Source organism: Rhinoraja longicauda, chromosome 21 (assembly GCF_053455715.1).
Source record: "Rhinoraja longicauda isolate Sanriku21f chromosome 21, sRhiLon1.1, whole genome shotgun sequence".
Classification (NCBI taxonomy): domain Eukaryota; kingdom Metazoa; phylum Chordata; class Chondrichthyes; order Rajiformes; family Arhynchobatidae; genus Rhinoraja; species Rhinoraja longicauda.
Window position 1 is genome coordinate 3,463,900 of NC_135973.1, and position 25,781 is coordinate 3,489,680.

General features: G+C 43.5%; 1 protein-coding gene across 1 annotated transcript in view; it reads right to left on the reverse strand.

Moving 5' to 3' along the window:
• card11 (caspase recruitment domain family, member 11) overlaps nucleotides 1–25,781 on the reverse strand; it is a 219,206-nt gene that overhangs the window by 96,188 nt on the left and 97,237 nt on the right. Inside the window, exons 3-6 of the mRNA XM_078418409.1 lie at nucleotides 24,410–24,634; nucleotides 17,966–18,103; nucleotides 15,177–15,502; nucleotides 5,075–5,254 (exon numbers count right to left, since the gene is read on the reverse strand). Coding sequence (XP_078274535.1) covers nucleotides 5,075–5,254; nucleotides 15,177–15,502; nucleotides 17,966–18,103; nucleotides 24,410–24,626 — 861 coding nt within the window. The 5' untranslated portion in view covers nucleotides 24,627–24,634. The remainder of the gene's footprint in view (nucleotides 1–5,074; nucleotides 5,255–15,176; nucleotides 15,503–17,965; nucleotides 18,104–24,409; nucleotides 24,635–25,781) is intronic.

Sequence of the window (25,781 nt, forward strand, 5' to 3'; positions counted from 1 at the left end):
CATTATAATAAAACCGAAAATTCTGGATAAATTACTACAGTCAGGAAGTCAATGTGTATTCAAATAATAAAGAGACTGATGGTTTGAGTTTCAACCTTCCTATTTTTGCAGTATGTTTCCACAGAGATGCTTGCCGAAAGATGTTTACATTTTGTGCAAGCTATTTGGGATTTTAGTTCAGACCACAGCAATGATTGGAGCTAAACAATAACGTGGATTTACCCAAAGGCTAATAATCTGGGTAAAGTGGTGGAGCAATGAAGTCTGGAGTTCTACAACCTTGGAGACCACATCCTGAATCTTCAATGAATTGCCTGGATATGTCCTAATTATAGATTCCAGTAGATTTATTGACAACATATTATAGCTAACCTCTTTCTTTCTCTCTTTCTTTCTCTCTTTCTTTCTCTCTTTCTTTCTCTCTTTCTTTCTCTCTTTCTTTCTCTCTTTCTTTCTCTCTTTCTTTCTCTCTCTTTTTCTCTCTTCTCTCTCTCTCTCTCTCTCTCTCTCTCTCTCTCTCTCTCTCTCTCTCTCTCTCTCTCTCTCTCTCTCTCTCTCTCTCTCTCTCTCTCTCTCTCTCTCTCAAACTTTTAGATAATGGAATGACTTGTTCAATTTGTAACTTTTTCCAAATTGAGACAAACGTTAGAACAAATGAGGAGACGACACGCCATGTTTATTAATGGAGTCATGTTCTGTATCAGTTGATTATTCTGAATACATGAAAAGATGCATTAATGTGTCTCTCGGGATATAGATATTAAATACAAGCTGATAGTTGTGGTGCAGTATGAAGGAAGCAATACATGGTCTTAGCAATCACTGCACCATCTGAAGGACTGAGGTAGAAATTTGATCAACATTTTAGACCGTAAGACACAGGAGCAGAATTAGGCCATTCAGTCCATCAAGTCTGCTCTGCCATTCGATCATGTCTGATCTATTTTTCCCCATTTTCCTGCCTTCTCCCTGTAACCTTTGATGGTCTGAAAATTGATTGCAAAGGACTCTAGCTTGCAAAGTGATGCAAAGTAACATTGCTACCCTCTGGCCTAAGGTACCCTTACCCTTGGTGGAGACTGTTAGTGTTGTTGTGAGCGTTCGCATTGCTGTTAACATTGTTGTGAGGACAAACACCATGCAATGCACACTTGACATCACTGTGACAATCCTGTACTGTGGTTGTTCACTTCACCAATAAGGAGACACAGGCAAGGGAGGGGGGGGGGGCATGTTATTGATGAAACTAAAGGCTGAAGGGTGACTTGATTCCGACTGTACAAGTCACAATGTCATTCTTTGGCGAGAACATTTTTGGACAGAGACCCTGGTTCGATCCTGACCTCGGGTGTTGCCTGCGTGGAGTTTGCATGTTCTCCCTGTGACCACATAGGTTTCTGCCGGGTGCTCGGGTTTCCTCCTGCAAGCCGAAGACATGTGGGGTAGTGGGTACATTTCTCCTTGTGTGTCGGTGGCTGGTAGAATACAGGGGGGACGAACTGATGACAATATGGAGAGTATAAAGTTGGATTAGATTAGTGTAAGATTAGTTGGTTGACGCTCATTGTGGGGCCTGTTTCCATGCTCTATCTCTCTGTGTGTATATATCCCTCGATTAGACACCGGGGAGCAATCTTATCTGGTTTTACCGAATCATTGTCTGCCCATCTCCCTCCACAGATGCTGCCTGATCTGCAGAGTTCCTCCTTTTGGAGTTTGTCTTTTGCTCAAGTGGAATTTCAAAGTGATGTTAAGCAGCATGGGTGGATGGTGCTTTGTTTAAACTAAGCTGGGCAGTTCTGAATGGAGTTTTAGATACGCCACCCTAAAAAAACCCATCATTTAACTTCAGAAAGGTCAGAGAGAATTCCATGCTGTACAGATAAGGAGAAATTTTGTTTCCGTAATGCAAATATAGTTCACTCAGAATAATATAGAACGTACAGAACAGCAAGAAGCTATTCATCACATCTGATGTCTGACCGTATATTTCTGTTCCACATGACCTCCTCCCCTCTCTCTCCATCTGACACTATCTGCCTAACCTGGGCTACCCACATCTACTTAATGGCGGCAAAATGGCGGCACTGCCCTAGCAGCTGCCGCTCACCTGCGGTCCATTTGTCTTTGTGTTTTTGTTGTTTTTTTTTTGTCTTAGTTGTAGTTGTGATGTGGTGTTTTGTGTTTGTGTACTATGTGTGTATGTGGGGGGGAGGGGGAAACTAACACTGTAAATATGTGTCCCTTCCGAACGGAGACCCGACCTTTGTTTTCTGGGCCGTGTCTCCGTTCCTGCTGCGGCCTACCATCGGCCCAACTCCTGGAGCTGTCAGCCTCCATCGGACTTACCATCCAAGTCCGTGGATCGGACTTACCATCACCGGAGCCGGCCGACTTCGGAGGCTGCGGGAGCGGCTGCGACTTGCCTTAGGTTCGGGCCGCGTGGATTCCGACATCGGGAGCTCCGGCAGCGGCAGCGTGTTCGCCCACCCCGGATCGCGGGGCTTGGGGCGCGGACATTTCACCGTCCGGCGCGGCCTAAGATGGCCGCGGGATATTTCTCTGCTGGGCGGGGGTTTCAATGTCGGGTGCCACGACCGCCCCGACGTGCAGCAACAGCAGCAGCGTGTTCGCCCGCCCCGGATCGGACTTATCATCAGCGGAGCCGGCCGTCTTCGGAGGCTGCGGGAGCGGCTGCGACGCGACGCGCCTTGGGCTTGGCCCGCTGTGGACCGTCCGGTGCGGCCTGCAACCACAACAACCTGACCGCGGGCGAGGACAGCAGGAGAAGGGAAAGACATTGTGGCCTTCCATCACAGTGAGGAGAGAGAGGACTGGAGGAGACTCACTGTGATGGATGTTTCTTTGATGGATGTTTCTTTTTTGTGTGTTTTTGGGGTTGGGTGGTTTGAGTGCCTGTTTGATGCTTTTATTGTTGGACTGTGTTTTTGGGGGTTTTGGGGTGTGTGATTTGAATGCCTATTTAATGCTTCTATTGTTGGACTGTGTTTTGGGGGGTTTTTGGGTTTGGGTAATTTGGGTGCCTGTTTAGTGCTTTTATTGTTGGACTGTGGGTGATTGAATTAACATTTTGTTCAAGATGGCCGCGCCGTTGTGTTTGGCTGCCAGCCACTGTATGTTTCTTTTTTTCCTAGTCAGATGTGCAGCACTTTGGTCAACGTGGGTTGTTTTTAAATGTGCTATACAAATAAATTGACTTGACTTGACTTGACTTAACATCTCCTTCAATGCGACTTTACAATTTGCCTCAAGCACTCCTTGTTGTTGAAGATTTCATATCATTCGACGGCAAAGCTTCTTCTAAACTACCTGCTAAGACCATAAAACAAAGGAGCAGAATAATGCCATATGGCCTCAGGAAAAACTTTTTCAGTCAGAGAGTTGTGAATCTGTGGAATTCCCTGCCTCAGAAGGCAGTGGGGGCCAATTCTCTGAATGCATTCAAGAGAGAGCTAGATAGAGCTCTTAAGGATAGCGGAGTCAGGGGGTATGGGGAGAAGGCAGGAACGGGGTACTGATTGAGAATGATCAGCCATGATCACATTGAATGGCGGTGCTGGCTCGAAGGGCCGAATGGCCTCCTCCTGCACCTATTGTCTATTGGCCCATCGAGTCTGCTCCACCATTCGATCATGGCTGATCTATTTTTCCCTCTCAACCCAATTCCCCTGCTTTCTTCCCATAACCTTTGAATGATCAAGAACCTATCAATCTCCGCTTAAAAAATACGCAATGACTTGGCCTCCACAACCGACTGAGGCAATGAATTCCACAGAAATTCCTCTTCATCTCCATTCTAAAGGTACATCCTTTTATCCTGAGGCAGTGCCCTCTGGTCCTTGATTCTCACACTGATGGAAACATCTGCCCCCCACCCTCCCCACATCCATGCTTTATATTGATTGGTGATCAACATATTTAAGACTTCTAGCTTCGTAAGCAGGAAAAAAAAGATGTCGCAAGAAGTCTTTCGCTGTCTGGTAACTGAAATAAGGGTAGTCAGCAGATATTTGGAAAATATCCAATAAGAATCTGTTATGCTCTTTCCTTGGCTGCTGCTCAATGTCAATTTCTCCTCATCCAGGAGAAATGTCATTAAAGTAGATGTGAAGTTAAATTTTAAATTAAAATGTAAAAATTACCTTTTTGTACGTGGTTCCTAAAATAAAAATCATTCTCATGCTGGTGTAATACAGTATTCAGCAATAAACCCCAGCAATATGTGCTATGGATGGTTGTGATTCTGCCAACTAGCACAAAACTATTACGTTTAACGTCATTGTCAATGACTATAAAATCTTTCTTAAGAGGTCCTTACCAGCGAAGAAATCTGAACCATACACCATTAGTGGAGAATGTGTGGGGGGGGGGGGGGGGGAGATAATTTTTTGTGATGTGCTATCAAGGAGAAGTTGACAAAAGTATGAAAGTGTTCCAGGGAATACTGACAGAAGGGTTGTAACACAGATATGACTGTTTTGTTTACCATCAAAAAAAATCAAGTCAAGAGTGTTAAACAGAATAATGAAATTCATGCTAACAGCAGTTTAAAAGTCCTGTCAACAAAACACACAGATAACACAAGAAAAGATCAATAAATTAACAAAAAAATCATATTAGTGCAAAATAAAAGCCTGAAGTCCCTTAGTGCAACTAAGAGTTTGTAGATCTGTGGATATCAATAATCAATACTTCTTGATTAGCGAGGGTGTCATGGGTAATGGGGTAATGGGTAGAAGGCAGGAGAATGGGGAAGGAGGGAGAGATAGATCAGCTATGATTGAATGATAGAGTAGACTTGATGGGCCGAATGGCCTAATTCTGCTCCCATCACATGAATATCTGGATATCGCGGGCATTAGAGAGGGAACAAGCTGGAGAAGGAATATTTAAATGCTACCATGCTTACTTAAAAATGGATGCCCTGTGGTTTAACAAGCCAGTGATAATGTTCGTCATCTGCAACAAGTTGCAAATGGAATTGATAATTTGTTCATTTTGTAACCCTTTACATGCAGTAGAAATCTTTCGTGTTAATGTTGAGTGTGGTTACCTGGATGACCGATTGTAGTTCCTGGACTGTCGTCTTTAACATTTCATTCTCTCGTTCCAATTCCAGCATCTGCTCTTTCCTTGGCCGCTGCTCAATGTCATTCTTCAGTTTGAGGGATTGGTTACGTTCCAATTTGCATTCTTCCTCCACCTTGTTTAATCTGTGTTTTAACTGATCGATCTGTAGCAATTTAATGCAAGAAAGACAAAAAAAATGGTCACGATTCTTCGTAAACTTTAAATGGAATCCAAGCACAAATCATCCGACATCAATCCACGTCCACTCTAATTTCTAATACTGCAAAGCTGGTTGTTCAAGTACTTAAGACACTTTCAAATGATACAGTATTTTCAGTTTTGGCCTTTTGTGGTAAAATGATTTTTTGATTCATTGAACATTCAATGGATGTTATTTTCAAGACGAGCATTTATTGTTCGTCGCTAAATGCCCCATGGAAGTTCACGCTGAATCGTTGCCTTGAAATATTTCAGTCCCTCTGTTGAAAGTACTTTCACTGTGGCACTGAATAATAAACTCACAGACTATGACCCAGTGATAATGAAGCCAGCGTACTACGCGATAACACATTGAAATGGTGGTGCAGTGACACAGCTGGTAGAGCAGCTGCCACACAGCGCCAGAGACCCGGGTTCAAACCTGACCTCAGCTGCTGTCTGTGTGGAGTTTGCACGTTCGCCCTGTCATCACTTGGGTTTCCAGAGAGTTCTCCGCTTTCCTCCCACATTCCAAAGACGTGTGGGTTTGTAAGTTAATTGGCCCTCTGTAAATTGCCCCTAGTGCGTAGGGAGTGGATGCGAAGGTGGGATAACATAGAACGCGTGTGAACGGGCGATCGATGGTCGGCGTGGACTCAGTGGGCTGAAGTGCTTGTTTCCATGCTCTGGAAGTAAGCAGACCTATTGATGAAAGGCTTGGAGTGTTTCTTCCATTTAGCGGCTACATAATAGAATTTTTAACCAGCATCACAGGAAGGAAGATTTGAGCAGGTTATGTTAGTCAGCCGTTGACCTTATACAATGACCTGACGGGTGAATTAACTCAATCAATTCAACTTAATTCAACATGCTTGAGCAACCTGGCCTAATAACAATCTATCAACGTTAAGTGTAAAAATTTCAGCTGAATCCTCATCTCCAAATCTGTTTGCAGATAAAATAAAAGTACTCCCTCACATCATCGCTGAACAGCTTTGATTTAATTTTTAGTTTATGCCCTCGAGATCTGTGCTCCCAGTAGCAGTAAACCCTTCATAAACTCACCCCCACCATCTCTCCCACCCCCTCCCCACTTCTCTCACTCCTCTTTCCCTCCTCCCTCTTTCTCATAGAAACCTGAGGGACAACTTTTTTTAATACAAAGGGTGGTAGGTACATGGAACAAGCTGCTGGAGGAGGTAGTTGAGGTGGGTAATTTCACAATGTTTAAGAAACAATTAGACAGGAACAAGAATAGGATGTTTAGAGGGATATGGGCCAAACGCAGGCAGGTGGGACTAGTGTAGATGGGGCATGTTGGCTGGTGTGGGCAATTTGAGCCAAAGGGCCTGTTTCAACGCTGTATGACTGACTACCCTGTTGCCCTGCAATTTAGTTTCTCTTGCATTCCGGTCCACTCACGTTTAACAGAGGCTGCGAGGTTATTTACAGTGGTCGCCAGTATATCTTTAGGATATGGAAAGAACTCTAAGCACCCAATGGAGACTCATGTCTCAGAAATGATGTTCAAACTGCACGTAGGCAGTCTCAGTGCTTTTTTTGTGATAGTACGCAAGGCAAGTTTATTTATATAGCACATTCCATACAGCAATGGCAATTCAAAGTGCTTTACACAGAGCATAAAAATACAGAACAAGGAGAAAAGGTAGGAAAATACAAATAATAAGAGTAATAAGATAAATAAATAATAGTTATAAGTAAGATTAATAGAGTAATGGGGGATCATGACAGAAGCCTCCTCATGGCGATGCCCCGGAATAGGCGACACGTTGCACTCTGTGACGCGTTGGGCGCCCATTTCTGTCAACATGCTGGACGATGACAGAAGCCAACAGCGAACTAGCGTCGTCTGGCACACGAGCGTACAATAAGAGTAATAAAATTAGATAAAAAGTAATAAAATATAAAAAGTAATAAGAATAGACCAAAAATAAGATATATAGAGTAGCAAGAATCAAGACACTGCAGGACATGTAGGTTTCAAGCCTAGATTTAAATATATTTAGAGTTTGGGCCTGTTTGAGTTCTTCGGGAGGTTTATTCCAGATGCACGCTGCAGAGTGACTAAAGGCTGATTTACCGTGATTTGTTTTTACTCTTGGAGTGTTTAATAGACTGGTCCCAGCTGACATAAGGGGCCTAGCTGGAATGTAAGGTGAGAGAAGGTCTGATATGTATTTTGGTCCAAGACCATTTAGTGCTTTGTGGACAATTAGGAGCACTTTGAATTCGATTCTCTGACTGACTGGGAGCCAATGTAGAGATCTGAGAATTGGTGTAATGTGCTCAAATGTTTTAGCTTTTGTTAAGACTTCAGCAGCAGCGTTTTGGACAAAGCTGCAACTTGCGAACAGCCCCTTTAGATGGGCCCGTCAGAAGACCATTACAATAATCAAGCTGATTCTAAATAAATGCATGGATGAGCTTTTCAAGGTCTTGTTTACACATGAAACCTCTAACTCTTGCAATGTTTGTCAGGTGATAGTAGGCTGATTTAGTTATTGAGTTTATGTGGCTGTTGAAGTTTAGATCAGAGTCTAGAATTACACCAAGATTTCTGACCTGGTTTTTAGTCTGAAGAGAGAGAGAATCAATGTGGGCACTGACTATCCATCTTTTGTCATGTGCACCAAAGACAATTATCTTGGTTTTATCTTTGTTTAGCTGGAGAAAATTGTGTCTCATCCAGCTGTTTATCTGTTCAATGCATCGATGGAGACTATCGGTGGGACTATAGTCATTTGGAGAGAGGGCTATGTAAATTTGAGTGTCATCTGCATAGTTATGGTAGGTAATTTTGTTGTTTTTTTAAGATGTGGCCTAATGGAAGCATGTAGAGATTGAATAAAAGAGGGCCAAGGGTTGATCCTTGGGGAACTCCACATGTCATTTTAACTTGATCAGATACAAAGTTGTCAATGGAGACATAATAGTTTCTGGCCTGTAGGAAGGATCTAAACCAATTTAAGACAGTACCCGAAAGTCCAAACCAATTTTCTAGTCTGTTTACTAAAATGTTGTGGTCTACAGGGTCAAAGGAAGCACTAAGATCAAGAAGTACTAAAACTGAAAATTTTCCGGAGTCATTTAAACGGATGCCATTTAAGACCTCGATCAAGGCCGTTTCAGTGCAAAAGGGGCAAAAGCCTGATTGAAAGTTGTCAAAGAGGTCATTTAAGGTCAAATAGTTGCTAAGTTGTTGGTGGACAGCTTTTTCAATTATTTGACCTATAAAGGGTAAGTTTGATATGGGTCTGTAATTGTTGAGTAATAATGGGTCTAGGCTACTCTTTTTTATTAGAGGCTTAATAACTGCAGTTTTTAGAGTTTCTAGGAAATTTCCTGAAAGAAGGGAATTGTTGATTATTTGTATTAATTCACTCGCCAAGCAGCTGAAAATGTTTTAAAAAAAGCTCGTGGGTAGAACATCAAGGGAACAGGTAGATGGTTTAAGATGAGACATGATTTCATCTAGAGTCTTGTAGTCAATGGTGTTAAATTGAGTCACAGTTGTTATCTTATCCTTATCTGGGAGTACAGGTGACATGTTTTTTGAGCCTGACAGAGGAGCTAATGCCTTCTATTTTATTATTAAAGAAGGATGCAAACTCATTGCATTTGCTGGTAGAGAGGAGTTCCTGGTGGATCTGTTAGCTTATCAAAGGTGTTAAAGAGGATGCGTGCGTTATTGCTGTTATCTATATACTAAAACTCTCGTTTGGTATCTTGTTTGTGACTGAACTTCAGCCAAAACGGTACACGATAGCGCAACAATTTTAGGCCCACCTTATTCACCATTGTCACTTTAGTGATAATGCAAGTAGTTTCTTTGAAATCAGTGTTATATTTTTTAAGTTATTCACGTTTTAAAGTTTAAAAGGAGGGGAGGGGGAGGGAAGGAGGACTGTCTGGTGCTTCTTATTTCTGTATTATAGATTTGACTGTAGATTGATGTACAAAAGCATTGCATGAACTGATATCTGCATATTGTCGTGTTTTTGTCTGCAAATAAACCACTAGGTAACAGCCAAAGTCAGGATTGAACCAAGGTCTCTGAAATTGTGATGCTCAGTCTGAGGAAGGGTCCCGACCTGAAATGTCACCTGTCCATGTTCTCCAGGGATGCTGCCTGAGCCGTTGAGTTACTCCAGCATTTTTGTGCCTTTCTCTGTCTGTTAATGTGTCTGAGAGGCTAATTTGGTTCCGTTTCTGATCACTGGAACACTGTCAGGCAATTACTGAGCGAGACAGGCCTCCGTTTAACTGAAAGGTTGGGCAACACACATTGCCAAGCCTTGCATTTGAAGAATGATCTTGTGCAAGATTCTAATGGCTACGTGGTTTCAAGAAATTACATCGGAAATTAATTGCCATTTCATAACTTAGCTTTAAGATGAGAGGGGCAACATTTAAAGGAAATCCGCCGGGACAAATATTTTTTTATGCAGAGGCTGGTGGCAGGGGTGGTGGAGGAGGCAGATACGATAGTGGCATTTAAGACACTTTTGGATAGTAACAAGGAGATGCAGGGAATGGAGGATATGGATCATGTGCAGGCAGATAAAAGTTGGTGTTGGTATCATATTCGGCACAGACATTGCAGGCCAAAGGACTGGTACACAAATTATTTTGTACAAAATAAAATTATACAAAGTTATTATGTATGTTTTTTTGTACGCAAATTGGCTGCCATATCCTCCGTTATATGGCAGTGATTGCACCTCAAAAATATTTCATTGGCTGTAAGTAGTTTAGGGTTAGAGTCGACAAAAGTAGTGCTCTTTCGTTTCACACACGAGCATGGAAAGAAAATTTGAAGTACATGCCCAGTATTAGCTGTGAGAAATTTCATGTCTGAGACCTTTTTGGCCTCATGGGTCTATTAACAAAATGACATTTGCCTGGATTTAGAGGGATAAATTGAAAATCCATTGTCTGCGTTAATGATTAGTGGTGAGGAATCTCAGTCCATATTATTCATGAGTGACAGTGGAAGACATTTGCTGGTAATGTAAGCCACCATGTCCTGGGGGGGGGGGTCCAGGTCAAGTGATGGGCAAAGGAATGACAGGTGAATTGTAGACTGAGATGTGCAAGCTAACTCGCACTTTAATGGGAGATATGATAACACGAGAGTCATGCTCCATTTTGCAATGAGTGATTTGAAACAACACTGGCTCGAGAACCTGCAAGAGGAGGACAGCTTCAAAATGCAGCATTGCCTGTTTAAGAAGATGAAGAGCTTCTTCACCCAGAGGCCATGGCTGTTTGAATCTTCTGCCCAGAAAAGAGGCTGCTCTTCGAATATCTTTAAGACCAAGAGAGACGATCTTTGGAAATCAAGGGCAGGAACTGGACCTGCGGTCAAAGTCTGAAGTCCGATGATCTTATTGAATGGCAGCGCAGTCTGAAGTGGTTGTTTTAGGCTTCCTGCTGCTCCTATTTCCAGAGTTGTTAGGATTAGGTGTATTATTGTCACACGTACCAAGGGACAGTGAAATCATAGTAGCTGAGGTTAACGTTGTGCACCGTTGAAGAGCCTGATGGTCGCTGGGAAGAAGCTACTCTTAAACCTGGAGGTTACTGTTTTCAGGCTCCTGTACCTCCTTCTTCCCAAAGATAGGAGTCAGATGACAGCGTGGCCTGGGTTGTGTGGGTGTTTGATGGTAATGGTTTCCCTTTTGAGGCAGCGCTTCCCATAGATTGGGGTTTATTATTGGATTATAGTCTCGCCTTGGACTAAATGCAGTTGGAACAATAAAGGTGGGCACAGGGCACAGACAAGTATAGTCTTGGTATGGGGGTGAATAGATTGCAGCCGCTCCCATTATACATTTTTTGAGTTCCTCCAATACATTAGTAAAATACAACGACAAATTGAAAAGGAAAGAGCGGAGGTTTGTTCACCAGATATCATACTCCGATCTCACCGGCCAAAGTGAAGACCACATTGGACATCACAGATGCTGGTTTAAACCGCAGATAGACACAAAAAACTGGAGTAACTCAGCGGGACAGGCAGGCGACAAAACGTCGCCCATTCCTTATCTCCAGAGATACTGAGTTACTCCAGCTTTTTGTGTCCAGCTGCGGTTTAAACTAGCATCTGCAGTTCCTTCTTACACAACTCATTCGATGTGTAACATTCACAAAGCAATATGGAGGAAATGCTTTATAAGTGAATCCCTACCCTTCTCTGAAAGGATCCAATTAAGGCAAAGCTCTTATCAAGCAGGCTAATCAAGCACTAAGAGGCTTTTGTAAATTATTTGATGATAAAATGAAACCTATTATTTTAACCCTGTGCTCAGTCTTATGTGGAACAAAGTGTGAAGTTTTGAGTGCCCTCATTTAAAAAAAAAATTGCCATGATCATTAAATTATAAAGAGATACTTAATTCATACAGATTCTACCTAATTCATTGAAGAAAAGAAAACCGATTGGTATGTTATTCAGATCTTTACAATGCTGAGAGAAATGAATAATGAAAATACAAGCAATTTAGTTTAAACAGCGGGTGCAGAACTCCAGGGCACCAGTTCAAAATCAACATGCCCCAGCATTTCCAATTATTAGATTTTTAAAAATCTTTATTTTTTTCCATGGAGAGTGTAAATATTTGCAAGCAAGCCCCATCAGAAGTTGATTAGTTCTTTGAAAAATAACTGCATGAATACCTGACTGGAAATAGGATCAAAAGGTTGCAAGCATCCAGGTAGACACAGTCAATCAAATAACTTGCAGAACAGATTGGATTCCTTGAAGTTGGAATCATGAAACTTTCATTTCTGAAATGCCACTGTTCATGACTTGAATAATGTGATGCTAATGTTAGATTCATATTCTGAATGGTTGACTTCATGGACATTTTGTATGCCGCCGACATCGAACAGTGAGGTGCTCCTTCCCTGTAGGATCTTGATCAATTAGTTATCATAATGAGTCTTCTTATTAGACCTGATTATCTTAATTATTCCAACAAAACACGAGGCTCTGAATATAATTCTGTGTTTTTTTCCCCTGGTACTTGTACACTGGAGAAAAAAAATAGGCTATCTGTGGTGGTGGCTGTACAACATGTACCAAAAGATCAATGAGGCAGTGTTTGATATATTAATGTGAATGATTAATTGGTGAATATTAACAGTTGACAGATCAGCCTTGGTGGTTAATGGATCAGAGTCAACGATTAATGTATTAATCTTAGTAGTTCACGGACCAGTGTTAACAGTTAATAAATCAGTGTTGGCAGCAGCTCATGGATGAACGTTAGAAGTTAATAAATCAATGTTTTGGTTAACAGATCAGTGTTAGCATCGCGGGATCAATATTAGTATCAATGTAAGTGGCTGATGGATCACACCAGTGAAGATATATATGTTAATGACGAATGCTGGCAATCAATGGATTAATATTAGCTATTAACAGATGCATGTTATCAGTTAATGGATTAATTTTAACCACGGATTAATTTAGCTACTGATGGGTTAACCATGGTGACAGATGTATCACTGTCGACAGTTGATAGAATGGTATTGGCTGTTAATAGATCAATGTCAGTGGTTGATGAATCGGTATTAGTAACAAAGTGATTAAAGTTAGCATTAACAGATTTGTGTCAGTGGTTAATGCGTTACAGCTAGTGGCTACTAGATTAATGTGAGCATTTCATCGGAAAGAGTTAGCAGTCGACAGATCAGTGTCCGTCCACTGTTGGTAAAAAATTGTTGGTACAATGGCTGAAGGTTTAGTGCCACTGATGGAGTCTTTCTCTCAGCAAGTTGTAACAAACTCAGTAAGATGGAGACACGAGTAACTACAGAAGCGGGAACCATGAACGTGGATGAACAGCAGCAGGAATCACCGAGGGGAAACAGAGAGGGAGCGTCTCACAGAACCCCCGTTGAAGAGGGGAAGAGAACTGCCTCACTTAATGGATGCCAGTGGGCCAAGACAATGGTGGGCCGATGGGCCTGTTCCTGTACCTTCACATGCAGGACTGCAGCAATTCAAAACGATGACTCAATATGACCTTCTCAAGGGTGGCAATTAAGGGAGGCAATTTACAGAAGCTGATTAACCTACAAACCCATGCGTCTTTGGGATGTGGGGGGAAAACCGGAGCACCCGAAGGAAACCCACAAGATCACAGGGAGAAGGTGCAAACTCCATGCAGACATCGCCGAAGGTGAGGATCGAACCCACGTCTCTGCCGCTGTGAGACAGGAGGCTCTACCAGCTGCATCATTGTGCCGGCCCATTGGTGGAGGTCTAATGATTTCTATCAGTCAGGGTAAAGAGACACAGTGGGTCGAGTCAGACAATGGGTTAAAGCAGACATTGGGCAGGTTGTAAAATGGTCCAAGGGGCCACACCAGGGGTGCCAACTTCCTCACTCCCAATTACGGGACAAAGGGTGACATCACCGCCCCGCGCCCCACGTGACCTCACCCAGCCAGCAGCCACGCGCTCCCGCTCCATCAATGGCGGCCGCCATTGGTGGAGCGGGAGCACGTGGCCGCTGGCTGGGTGAGGTCACGTGGGGCGCGGGGCGGAGACGTCACCCTTTGAGGTCACGTGGGGCGCGGGGCGATGACGTCACCCTTTGAGGTCACGTGGGGCGCGGGGCGGTGACATCACCCTTTGAGGTCACGTGGGGCGTGGGGCGGTGACGTCACCCTTTGAGTTCACGTGGGGCGGTGACGTCACCCTTTGAGGTCACGTGGGGCGCGGGGTGGCGACGTCACCCTTTGTCCCTTATTTGGGAGTGAGGAAGTTGGCAACCCTACTAATACAGGACAAAGGCGGTCCCGTACGAGACAAACTAATTTAGCCCAAAATACGGGATGTCCGGGCTAATACGGAACAGTTGGCAACTCTGGGCCACACTGAAAGTTGGCTGAGATCGGATTATACTACTCTCAGTGACCAGTTACAAGTAAACGTGACCTTAAGTGAGCCCATGTCTCAGTGCTGCCGAGCAACCACTCCACAGACTCCAGGAAATGTAATGAAGGGATAGTATAAAAGTAATGTTCGCTTTGCGTCTGAATATCTGCCGAGGACAGAGCATCCACCCTTGCACACAAGACTCCCAAGTGGGCCAATTCGTAACAAAGAGTTTGTTCTGGAAGCAAACTCTGGGCGCCAAGTGAATTTTTCCCGTCGACAATCAGTGACTGGAGGGGTTAATTTTTACAGAGAGTTTCATTCAGAGGATAGAAATAAGGAACTGCAGATGCTGGTTTACACAAAAGAACACAAAGTGCTGGAGTAACTCAGCAGGTCAGGCAGCATCTCTGGAGAACATGGATCGGTGACGTTTCGGGTCAGAACCCATCCTTGTCCTCCAGAGATGCTACATGAACCGCTGAATTACTCCAGCATTTTGTGTCCATTAACTCAGCGAATGGTGGGTAAAAAGATCGTGCTGCCAGAGGAGGTAGTGGAGGCTGGTAGAATAACAACCTGTAAAAAACATTGGACAGGTACATGGATAGGAAAGGTTTAGGGAGATGTTGGCCAAACACGGGTAAAAGGGACTAGCTTACAAGGGGCATCTTGCTCAGCATGGATGAGTTGTGCTGAAGGGCCCGTTTCCATGCTGTGTGAATCTACGCCCAAACTCTTTCACTCGGGGTAGTGGAAATCGAGAACCAGAGGACATGGGTTTAAGGGAAGAGGGGAAAGATTTAATAGGAACCTGAGGGGCAACTTTTATTTTTACTCAAAGTGTGGGAGGTATATGGAACGAGCTGCCGGAGTGGGTAGTTGAGGCAGGTACTATCACAATGTTTAAGAAACATTTCCCATCAACAGTGAATAACTGGAGGGGTTGAACTTTCCACCCAGAGTGTAGTGTTACCTGGAGTTGCAGGTCTCGGCTTCTCATCACCGCCATGTTCTTCTCTTCACTCAGCTGGGCATACCTCATGGCCAAATTATAATTGTCATCTTTGACTTTCATAAGCTCGTCGTTGTAGTTGTTCCTCTCTTCTTTCATCTTGTTGTAACGTTCTTGGAACGTGTGAAGCTCCTGGTTCACCAGCTTCAGCTGTTTCTTCTCATCCTCCAGTTGTTTCATCTTAACCTGCAGGTCACAGCGCGACACCTCCTTTGCCTTGGTCTGCTGCTGCAGTTTGATCACTTCATTCATCAGGAACTGCGTCAGACCCTCGTGACCTTCCTCCACTGGAACAAAAGGTGCACTTGTCAATGCCGGCAGGTAAGAATGAATGAATTAATTAATGAATAAGTTTATTGGCCAAGTATGTGCATATACAAGGAATGTGCCTGGGTGCTCCGCTCACAAATAAAAACACAAACATACTGTTAACAATTAAGAATAAAGCATAACCACATCAAAACAATAAGGATACAACATTACGGTCTAAACGTGTGGGTGAAAATAAACCAGAGCAAAAAAGAGACTACAGACTTTGGTTGTTGAGTGGAACTATCACTCGTGGAAAAAAAGCTGTTTTTATGTCTGGCTGTGGCTGCTTTGACAGTCCGGAGTCGACTTCCAGAGGGAAGTGCTTCAAAGAGATTGTGGTCAGGGTGAGAGGGGTCAGAGATGATCTTGCCCGCTCGCTTCCTGGCCCTTGCAGTGTAATGTTCGTAAGAAGAGGACACACAAAACCCACACTTGTGCCACGCTCCCTTCAAGTTTAAACCTTTTACCCCCCACCCCCCCCCCACGAAAATGTCAAAGATGATGGTGAGAGACGCAAAGTTTAAAAGGAGGCACAAGGAACAAAATGCTGGAGTAACTCAGCAGGTCAGGCAGCATCTCGGGAGAGAAGGTATGGGCGACGTTTCGGGTCGAGACCCTTCTTCAGACTATTGTATGTTTTGTGTTTAACATGAAAAACAATATGAATTTATGGAGTTCCCTCGGGTGCTGGAATTTTGAGCAAAACAAAAAGTGCTGGAGAAATTCAGCAGATCAGGCAGCATCTGTGGAGGGAAATGGACCTTTGAGGTTTTGGGTCGGGACCCTTCCCCAGACTGTACATTAGATGTTCAGTCCCAATCTGAAAGTATTGGATTGGTGACTGAAATCTCAGTGACAGCATAGGATTTCTAGAAACAGCTCATGAGAGGAGAGTTGGTGCAATTCAGACATTTGGAAACTGAACTCCAAATTTTAGGCCCGATTAATTTTAGTGGGGTGGCGACATAAGGCAGGAGTCATCTCAGACTAAAATTCAATTACTTGAATCTAAGAATCAGGTGCAGCTCTTAACCAATGCAAAATAATAGTCATTCAGCAGCGAAACAGGCCCATCAGTTCAACTTGCCCACACCGACCAAGGTGCCCAATCTATACTAGTCCCACATACATCCCTCTAAACCTTTCCTACCAGGTACCTTGTTGAAATGTCTCTTAAATGCTGTTATTGTATCTGCCCCAACTACCTCCTCTGGCAGCTTGTTCTATACACCCACCACCCTCTGTGTGGAAAAAGTTGTCCCTCAGGTTTGTATTAAATCCTTCCCCTCTCACCTTGAACCCATGTCCTCTAGTTCCTGATTCCCCTACTCTGGGTAAAGCATTGTGCATCCACTCTATCTGTTCCCATCATGTGGGCAATAGATTTAATAATGGCTGCAATATGAAGGACAAAATATTCACACGATTTTGTACAATGTACAACTTAGTTTTAATGTGTGTTTAATAGCTCCTTGTTCACCAGAGTGATTCTCATTGTAAGGCCCCTCAGAATTCAACAGGAGAAAGGGAATGATCACTAATCGCATCTATTTCCTCCCAATTCTGCTGATTTTAGTTTTTTGCCCATTTTCTTTTTTAACAGATATAGTTTATGGGGAAGTAGCTTTGAGGAATTGCTAAGCCTGACTAAAGAAAGATGGTTTAACATTGGTGAAAACATAAAATACACCGATTAGCCAAAATATTATGACCTGATGAGCCAAAACATTATGACCTTATGCCTAATATGCTGTTGGTCCTCTGTGTGCAGCCCCATACGCAGCAGGGTGCGATGCACTGTGTACTGTGACACATTCCTCCCGTGACCAGCATTAACATTTTCTGTGACTTGTGCCACAGTCGACCTTCTGTCGGTTTGGACCAGACGGGATAGCCTTCGTTGCCCTCGCGCATCGATGAGCCTTGGGCGCCCCTCTGTCGCCGGTTTGTGGTTTGTCCCTCCTCGGACCACTGTCGGTAGGTACTCACCACTGCTGACCGGGAGCACCCCACAAGCTTTGCCGTTTCAGAGATGCTCTGACCCAGTCGTTTGGCTATAACAATTTGCCCCTTGTCAAAGTCGCTCAGGTCTTTACTCCTGCCCATTTCTCCTGCATCCAACACATCAACTTCATGAACTGCCTGTTCACTTGCTGCCTAATATATCCCACCCCTTGACAGGTGCCATTGTAACAAGATAACCAATGTTATTCACTTCGCCTGCAGTGGTCATAATGTTTTGTTATGTTATAATTCTGTGTATGTTATAATTCTGAAGAATAAAATTATTTTAATAACCGTAACACTAGTGCAAAAACTAAAGTCCTTCGTTTATCCAAAGACAGTCATAGAATTAAATTGAAAAACAATAATATTTTGTTTTAAAAGATACGGTTGCTCCATTTTGTGGGTTATGAAATGAAAAGTTATTCCTTTACCAACGATCGTAGAGAATCGCCGTGTGGGCTCCTTGCCAGTGACCAACTTGTATAGTTCTGGATAATAGAACTCAAGACTCTCCAGAAAAACAACATATCCTCTCTGGCCCCTTGTTTGGAGGATATCCAACAGACGACCTTTAGAAAGAGAAAAGTTAAATGCGTTTTGAGTTTAACTATTTTTTCACACATGCAGTTTATCTTTCTTCGGCGACAAGAGGTGGTAATTTTCATAGCTACAGTAAGACTCTAACAGGAGGTACAGATCATGTAGAAAAAGAAAGACACAAAGTGCTGGAGTAACTCAGCGGGTCAGACAGCATCTTTGGAGAACATGTCCAGAGATGCTGCCTAACCTGCTGAGTTACTCCTGCACTTTGTAAACCAGCATCTGCAGTCCCTTGTGTCTACTGATCATATAGGGTGGCTTATACTAGTTTACTTTCCAGAGTAAGCATTCCTTGCATGTCATAGAATATAATGTAAAGAAAATTGTCTCCTTCGACTACATAGGCTTCACCTAGGTACTTCAGTTTCCTCCCTCATGTTGAAAATGTGACCAAGAATAAGAGAATTAAGAGCCACAAGTCTGAATAAGGGTCTCGACCTGAAACGCCACCCATTCCTTCTCTCCAGAGATGCTGCCTGTCCCACTGAGTTACTCCAGCTTTTTGTGTCTATAATTAGTGTCATGGTCATGGAGTCATGCAGCATAGGCCCTTCAACCCAACTTGCCCAAGTTGACCAGGATGCCCCATCTATGCTAGTCCCACCTGCCTTGTACTGGAGCCTACCAGGGAGAAGGCAATTCTGGATTTAGTGTTGTGTAATGATCCTGATCTGATAAGGGGACTAGAGGTAAAAGAGCCATTAGGAGGCAGTGATCACAACATGATAAGTTTTACTCTGCAAATGGAAAGGCAGAAGGGAAAATCGGAAGTGTCAGTATTACAGTATAGCAAAGGGGATTACAGAGGCATGAGGCAGGAGCTGGCCAAAATTGACTGGAAGGAGGCCCTAGCAGGGAAGACGGTAGAACAGCAATGGCAGGTATTCCTGGGAATAATGCAGAGGTTGCAGGATCAATTTATTCCAAAGAGGTGGAAAGACTCTAAGGAGAGTAAGAGACACCTGTGGCTGACAAGGGAAGTCAGGGACAGCATAAAAATTAAGGAGAGGAAGTATAACATAGCAAAGAAGGGCGGCACGGTAGCGCAGCGGTAGAGTTGCTGCTTTACAGCGAATGCAGCGCCGGAGACTCAGGTTCGATCCTGACTACGGGTGCTGCACTGTAAGGAGTTTGTACGTTCTCCCCGTGACCTGCGTGGGTTTTCTCCGAGATCTTCGGTTTCCTCCCACACTCCAAAGACGTACAGGTTTGTAGGTTAATTGGCTGGGTAAATGTAAAAATTGTCCCTAGTGGGTGTAGGATAGTGTTAATGTACGGGGATCGCTGGGCGGCACGGACTTGGAGGGCCGAAAAGGCCTGTTTCCAGTTGTATATATATGATATGATATGATATGATATGATAGGATTGGGACTCTTTTAAAGAGCAACAAAAGTTAACTAAAAAGGCAATACGGGGAGAAAAGATGAGGTACGAGGGTAAACTAGCCAATAATATAAAGGAGGATAGCAAAAGTTTTTTTAGGTACGTGAAGAGGAAAAAAATAGTCAAGGCAAATGTGGGTCCCTGAAGACAGAAGCAGGGGAATTTATTATGGGGAACAAAGAAATGGCAGACGAGTTAAACCGTTATTTTGGATCTGTCTTCACTGAGGAAGATACACACAATCTCCCAAATGTTCTAGGGGCCGGAGAACCTAGGGTGATGGAGGAACTGAAGGAAATCCACATTAGGCAGGAAATGGTTTTGGGTAGACTGATGGGACTGAAGGCTGATAAATCCCCAGGGCCTGATGGTCTGCATCCCAGGGTACTTAAGGAGGTGGCTCTAGAAATAGTGGAAGCATTGGAGATCATTTTTCAATGTTCTATAGATTCAGGATCAGTTCCTGTGGATTGGAGGATAGCAAATGTTATCCCACTTTTTAAGAAAGGAGGGAGAGAGAAAACGGGTAATTATAGACCAGTTAGTCTGACATCAGTGGTGGGGAAGATGCTGGAGTCAATTATAAAAGACGAAATTGCTGAGCATTTGGATAGCAGCAACAGGATCATTCTGAGTCAGCATGGATTTACGAAGGGGAAATCATGCTTGACAAATCTACTGGAATTTTTTGAGGATGTAACTAGGAAAATTGACAGGGGAGAGTCTGTGGATGTGGTGTACCTTGACTTTCAGAAAGCCTTCGACAAGGTCCCACATAGGAGATTGGTGGGCAAAATTAGGGCACATGGTATTGGGGGTAGGGTACTGACATGGATAGAAAATTGGTTGACAGACAGAAAGCAAAGAGTGGGGATAAATGGGTCCCTTTCGGAATGGCAGGCAGTGACCAGTGGGGTACCGCAAGGTTCGGTGCTGGGACCCCAGCTATTTACGATATACATTAATGACTTAGACGAAGGGATTAAAAGTACCATTAGCAAATTTGCAGATGATACTAAGCTGGGGGGTAGTGTGAATTGTGAGGAAGATGCAATAAGGCTGCAGGGTGACTTGGACAGGTTGTGTGAGTGGGCGGATACATGGCAGATGCAGTTTAATGTAGATAAGTGTGAGGTTATTCACTTTGGAAGTAAGAATAGAAAGGCAGATTATTATCTGAATGGTGTCAAGTTAGGAGGAGGGGGAGTTCAACGAGATCTGGGTGTCCTAGTGCATCAGTCAATGAAAGGAAGCATGCAGGTACAGCAGGCAGTGAAGAAAGCCAATGGAATGTTGGCCTTCGTAACAAGAGGAGTTGAGTATAGGAGCAAAGAGGTCCTTCTACAGTTGTACCGGGCCCTGGTGAGACTGCACCTGGAGTACTGTGTGCAGTTTTGGTCTCCAAATTTGAGGAAGGATATTCTTGCTATGGAGGGCATGCAGCGTAGGTTCACTAGGTTAATTCCCGGAATGGCGGGACTGTCGTATGTTGAAAGGCTGGAGCGATTGGGCTTGTATACACTGGAATTTAGAAGGATGAGGGGGGGATCTTATTGAAACATATAAGATAATTAGGGGATTGGACACATTAGAGGCAGGAAACATGTTCCCAATGTTGGGGGAGTCCAGAACAAGGGGCCACAGTTTAAGAATAAGGGGTAGGCCATTTAGAACGGAGATGAGGAAGAACTTTTTCAGTCAGAGAGTGGTGAAGGTGTGGAATTCTCTGCCTCAGAAGGCAGTGGAGGCCAGTTCGTTGGATGCTTTCAAGAGAGAGCTGGATAGAGCTTTTAAGGATAGCGGAGTGAGGGGGTATGGGGAGAAGGCAGGAACGGGGTACTGATTGAGAGTGATCAGCCATGATCGCATTGAATGGCGGTGCTGGCTCGAAGGACTGAATGGCCTACTCCTGCACCTATTGTCTATTGTCTATTGTCTATTGCCTGCATTTGCCCCAAATCCCTCTAAACTTACCTATCCAGGTACCTGCCCAAATGTCTTTTCAACATAGCTGTAGTAACCTGCCTCAACCACCTCCCCTGGCAGCTCATTCCATACACCCACCACCCTCTGTGTGACAAGGTTATACCTTGGGTTCCTATTAAATGTTTCCTCTCTCATCTTAAACCTATGCTTTGTAGTTGAAGATAGACACAAAAATCTGGAGTAACTCAGCGGGACAGGCAGCATCTCTGGAGAGAAGGAATGGGTGGCGTTTCAGGTCGAGACCCTTCTTCAGACTTGTGGCTCTTAATTTTCTTACCCTTGGTCAAAGACTCTGTAACTCAACCTGCATCCTAATAAGAAGAATGGAGTAGATGAATGCTCAATAGATTGTGACTGGACTTTTGTGGGATGGGATTATCCTGATTAATATAGGGATGAATGGTTTCCTTTCTGTTGGATTCCAGTAGTCACAAGGGACGAGGAACTGACGCGTGCGGAGGAAGTGAGGCCTTTATGGCCAGCTACAGCCTGAAAATAGTGCCAAACCTGGCGACTCTTGCATATGGGCTCGGTGGGCTGTTTCTAAGCATTTGGGGATTGTCCTTGTGTACAGCAATAATCTTACTGACATGTATGCCAAAAAAATGTATTTCACTGCATCTTGATACAAATGATAATAAAAGAACCATTGAACCACTGAACCTGAGGGAGCAATTTAATCTACCTTGGCATATCATGGACAATGTGGAACAGAGTTTGGGAATGACGGTTAATGCAACTCCTCCTGAGGATTTGTTTCCTCAGTACAATCCCTCGTGAATGCAGGACAAGTCCTACTGTGTGTTCCTTCATTTAGGCCAGTGCGGAACTTTGTAGAACCAGCTCGACTCCCCTCTGTGCCATTCTTCACTGTTTCTTTGGTAGGAGCGTAACTGCCGGGATCTGCTCCAGCACTGGACCCTTCCCCTTTACGAGATGAGCAGGATGCCCATATCAATAGCATGGGTAGTGTTGCTAATGTACTGAAATCATGACGAACACACACAAGAGTAACTGGTGTCCTGCCTGCGATCGTGTCAATGGAACCATTAAACATGCGCAACAATCGCCGCTTATTTTCAAGGGCTATTCGAATTTAGCACCAAGAGTTATTTTACAGCAGGTATACAGTAATCTGCTTTCAAAGCAAACAGAAACCATTATCTATTTAAACAGCCGCTGAAAACTCCAGTGAGCAGGACTTGAGACTGAAGCCACTGCAGGCTGCCAATAAAAACAAAATTAATATCTCCAGCAAATTGATGCAGGTGAAAATATGTGCATTATCTCAATCCCAGTCACTTACAGCTCGAGACGATTGATTGGGGATACTCCCCGTCACCTCAGTACTTGCCCCGACTTGCGTCATTATATGCAGTCATTTCTATATGTGCACTTGCACTTTTTGTTTGCTAGCCAAAATAGACTTATTTGGAAGCATTCATTTTTCTTTGAATCGAGTGATATAAAAGGATCGATCAGAAGGTCGGCTCTTTAAGTCTTCAGAAGCTGGGATAACCATAATGGATCTCTAAAGATAACTCATTCAACAAGTCTGCCAACAACCATTAGTGAAGGAAAAACCATTTACCCAGAAATTTTCAGTTGCATTAAGAGCAATGGTTCTTTAGAAAGTCTAATTTTCCTTGTTAAAGTACACTGAAGACAGAGAGGAATATATGGGATAAAAATACATAGGTGGCTGTGCACTGAAGGGAAATATCACCATACGAACACAGGGAAAATACTTAATCTGAAACAAAGAAGATATTATAAACGCAGGCATACCTTGGGTAGATTTTGTGATTCGAGGGAGAACGTGGCGAGGCCTCAGCAAGGCCAGCAGCATAATCAAGGATGAGTCACACCTTGGCCACTCCCTCTTCTCCCCTCTCCCATCAGGCAAAAGGTACAGAAGTGTGAAAATGCACACCTCCAGATTCAGGGACAGTTTCTTCCCAGCTGTTAGCAGGCAACTGAATCATCCTATCACAACCAAAGAGCAGTGCTGAACTATTATCTACCTCTTTGATGACCCTCGGGCTATCCTTGATCGGACTTTGCTGGCTTTACCTTGCACTAAACGTTATTCCCTTATCATGTACCGATATACTGTAAATGGATCGATTGCAATCATGTATTGTCTTTCCGCTGACTGGTTAGCATGCAGCAAAACGTTTTCACTGTATCTCGGTACACGTGACAATAAACTAAACTGAATTGAACCAGAGGCCCTGAAGACCTTCTTGGTGGGGAGGGAGGTGTAGAGGGACTGGACGTCCATGGTACAGATGAGGCAAAAGGAGGGCCTAAAATTGCAAGTTATCCTCTCAAATCTCCACAAGATATTATAACTTTTCTTCAACAGCACTTTGCAAACCTACAATCTCAAGAACAAGGGAGCGGGGAGCACATAAATGGGAATGCCACCGCTCCAAAGTTCTGCTCTAAAATTACCCACAATATCCTTCCTATCATTTTGACCTAATAGCATTGTGAAAGGACTTTTACCAATGAGCCTGCAGTGGTGAAGGGCATTTCATCACCAGCTTCCGACAAGCAATAAATGTTGGAGTTTGCCAGATGCACCAAACCTCAAGAATAAGTAAAAGAAAGCAATACAATTTCTCCCGTGAAAATACACTTTTGCTATTTTTTTTAAAAACAAAGTGCTGGAGGAACTCAACGGGTCAGGCAGCATCTTAGGGGGGAATGGACAGGTGGCGTTTCAGATCAGGACTCAAAGTCCACTCCCTCCACAGATGCTGCCTGGCCCGTTGAGTCCTCCAGCACTTTGTGTTTTACTGTGGAACATCATTATTTATTGAACAATACATTTAAGATGACTTAAACATTTAAAACATTAAAGCGACACCATTTTTAAAAGATGATTGCATGTAATTACTTGATCGGTTAATTCTGGAAGTCAGCATGGGTGAATGAAGCACCTCATCTTCATCCTGCTCGTCGATGACTTTGCACTGGCGGAGGTAGGGTGTGAGCTTGGCTGAGTTAATGTATCGGCTGAGGACATGCCGATTAGACTCCACATTCTCCCACACCGTTTCCTCATCATCCTTCCCACTGCTGAGGTTCTCCACCTCCGAAACACATGTGTTCATCTCTCGACCTGCAGAACAAGTCAAGTCGAGTTTATTGTCACATGCTCAAGAACAGAGAGACACAATGAAAATCTTTAATTGCCGACCCATAGACTCAGACTACACACAGAAATCACAGTGTAATTCGACATGACACTGATGTTTAAAACTACTGAGCATTTGCCAAATTGGCAAAGTATTAGCTTTGGTCTATTTACACTAGATTGGGATCATCTCTTCAAGGGATGAACTGTCAGGGATTCGAAATTGAAGATAGACACAAAAAGCTGGAGTAACTCAGCAGGTCAAACAGCATATCTGGAGAAAAGGAATAGGCGACGTTTCGAGTCGAGACCCATCTTCAGACTGAGAATCAGGGAAAAGGGAAATGAGAAATATAGACAGTGATGTAGAGAGATATAGAACATTTGAGACAAGACTGTCTTCTCCGTCAGCAATTTTCTCCATCCTCACTCAGTCTTGTTTCCAAGCTGATGTTACAGAAGGACTGAGACCCTTCTTCAGTGTCCCGACCTGAAACGTCACCTATCCGTGTTCTCCAGAGATGCTGCCTGACCTGCTGCATTACTCAGAACTTTGTGCCTTTTTTGTTATACAGCTTTGTTTAAGGAATTAAATTGCATCAAAAAATCCTTGCATGGAGTCTGTTCCGTAACTCAGCCACATTGCAGAAATGAAACACATTCTAACCGTGATTCTTGAAAACAATTTATTCATGCTTTATTGGATCACTCTCATTTTGTGAGTCAACAAGCTTCTAGTTATATTTATGGTGACAGAATCATTGAACATTACAAAAACGCCGCCCATTGTATCTATGGTGGATTTTTATTTGAGCAATCTAAATTTAACTATATTCCCCATCTCTATCCTCTACATTTCTTCATACCATCAACTACGTTTCACAGCTCCTAGACTGTGGAACAGCATCCCTCTCCCCATCAGAACTGCCCCCTCCATCGACTCCTTTAAGTCCAGGCTCAAAACCTATTTCTACTCCCTAGCGTTTGAGGCCCTCTGAGGGGGCGCTGTGAACTGTTTATGTATGTGCTGTTATGCTTGTGTGCCATTGTATGTTCGTTCTTAGTACCTGAACTGATGTACCGCACTTTGGTCAACGTGGGTTGTTTTTAAATGTGCTATACAAATAAAATT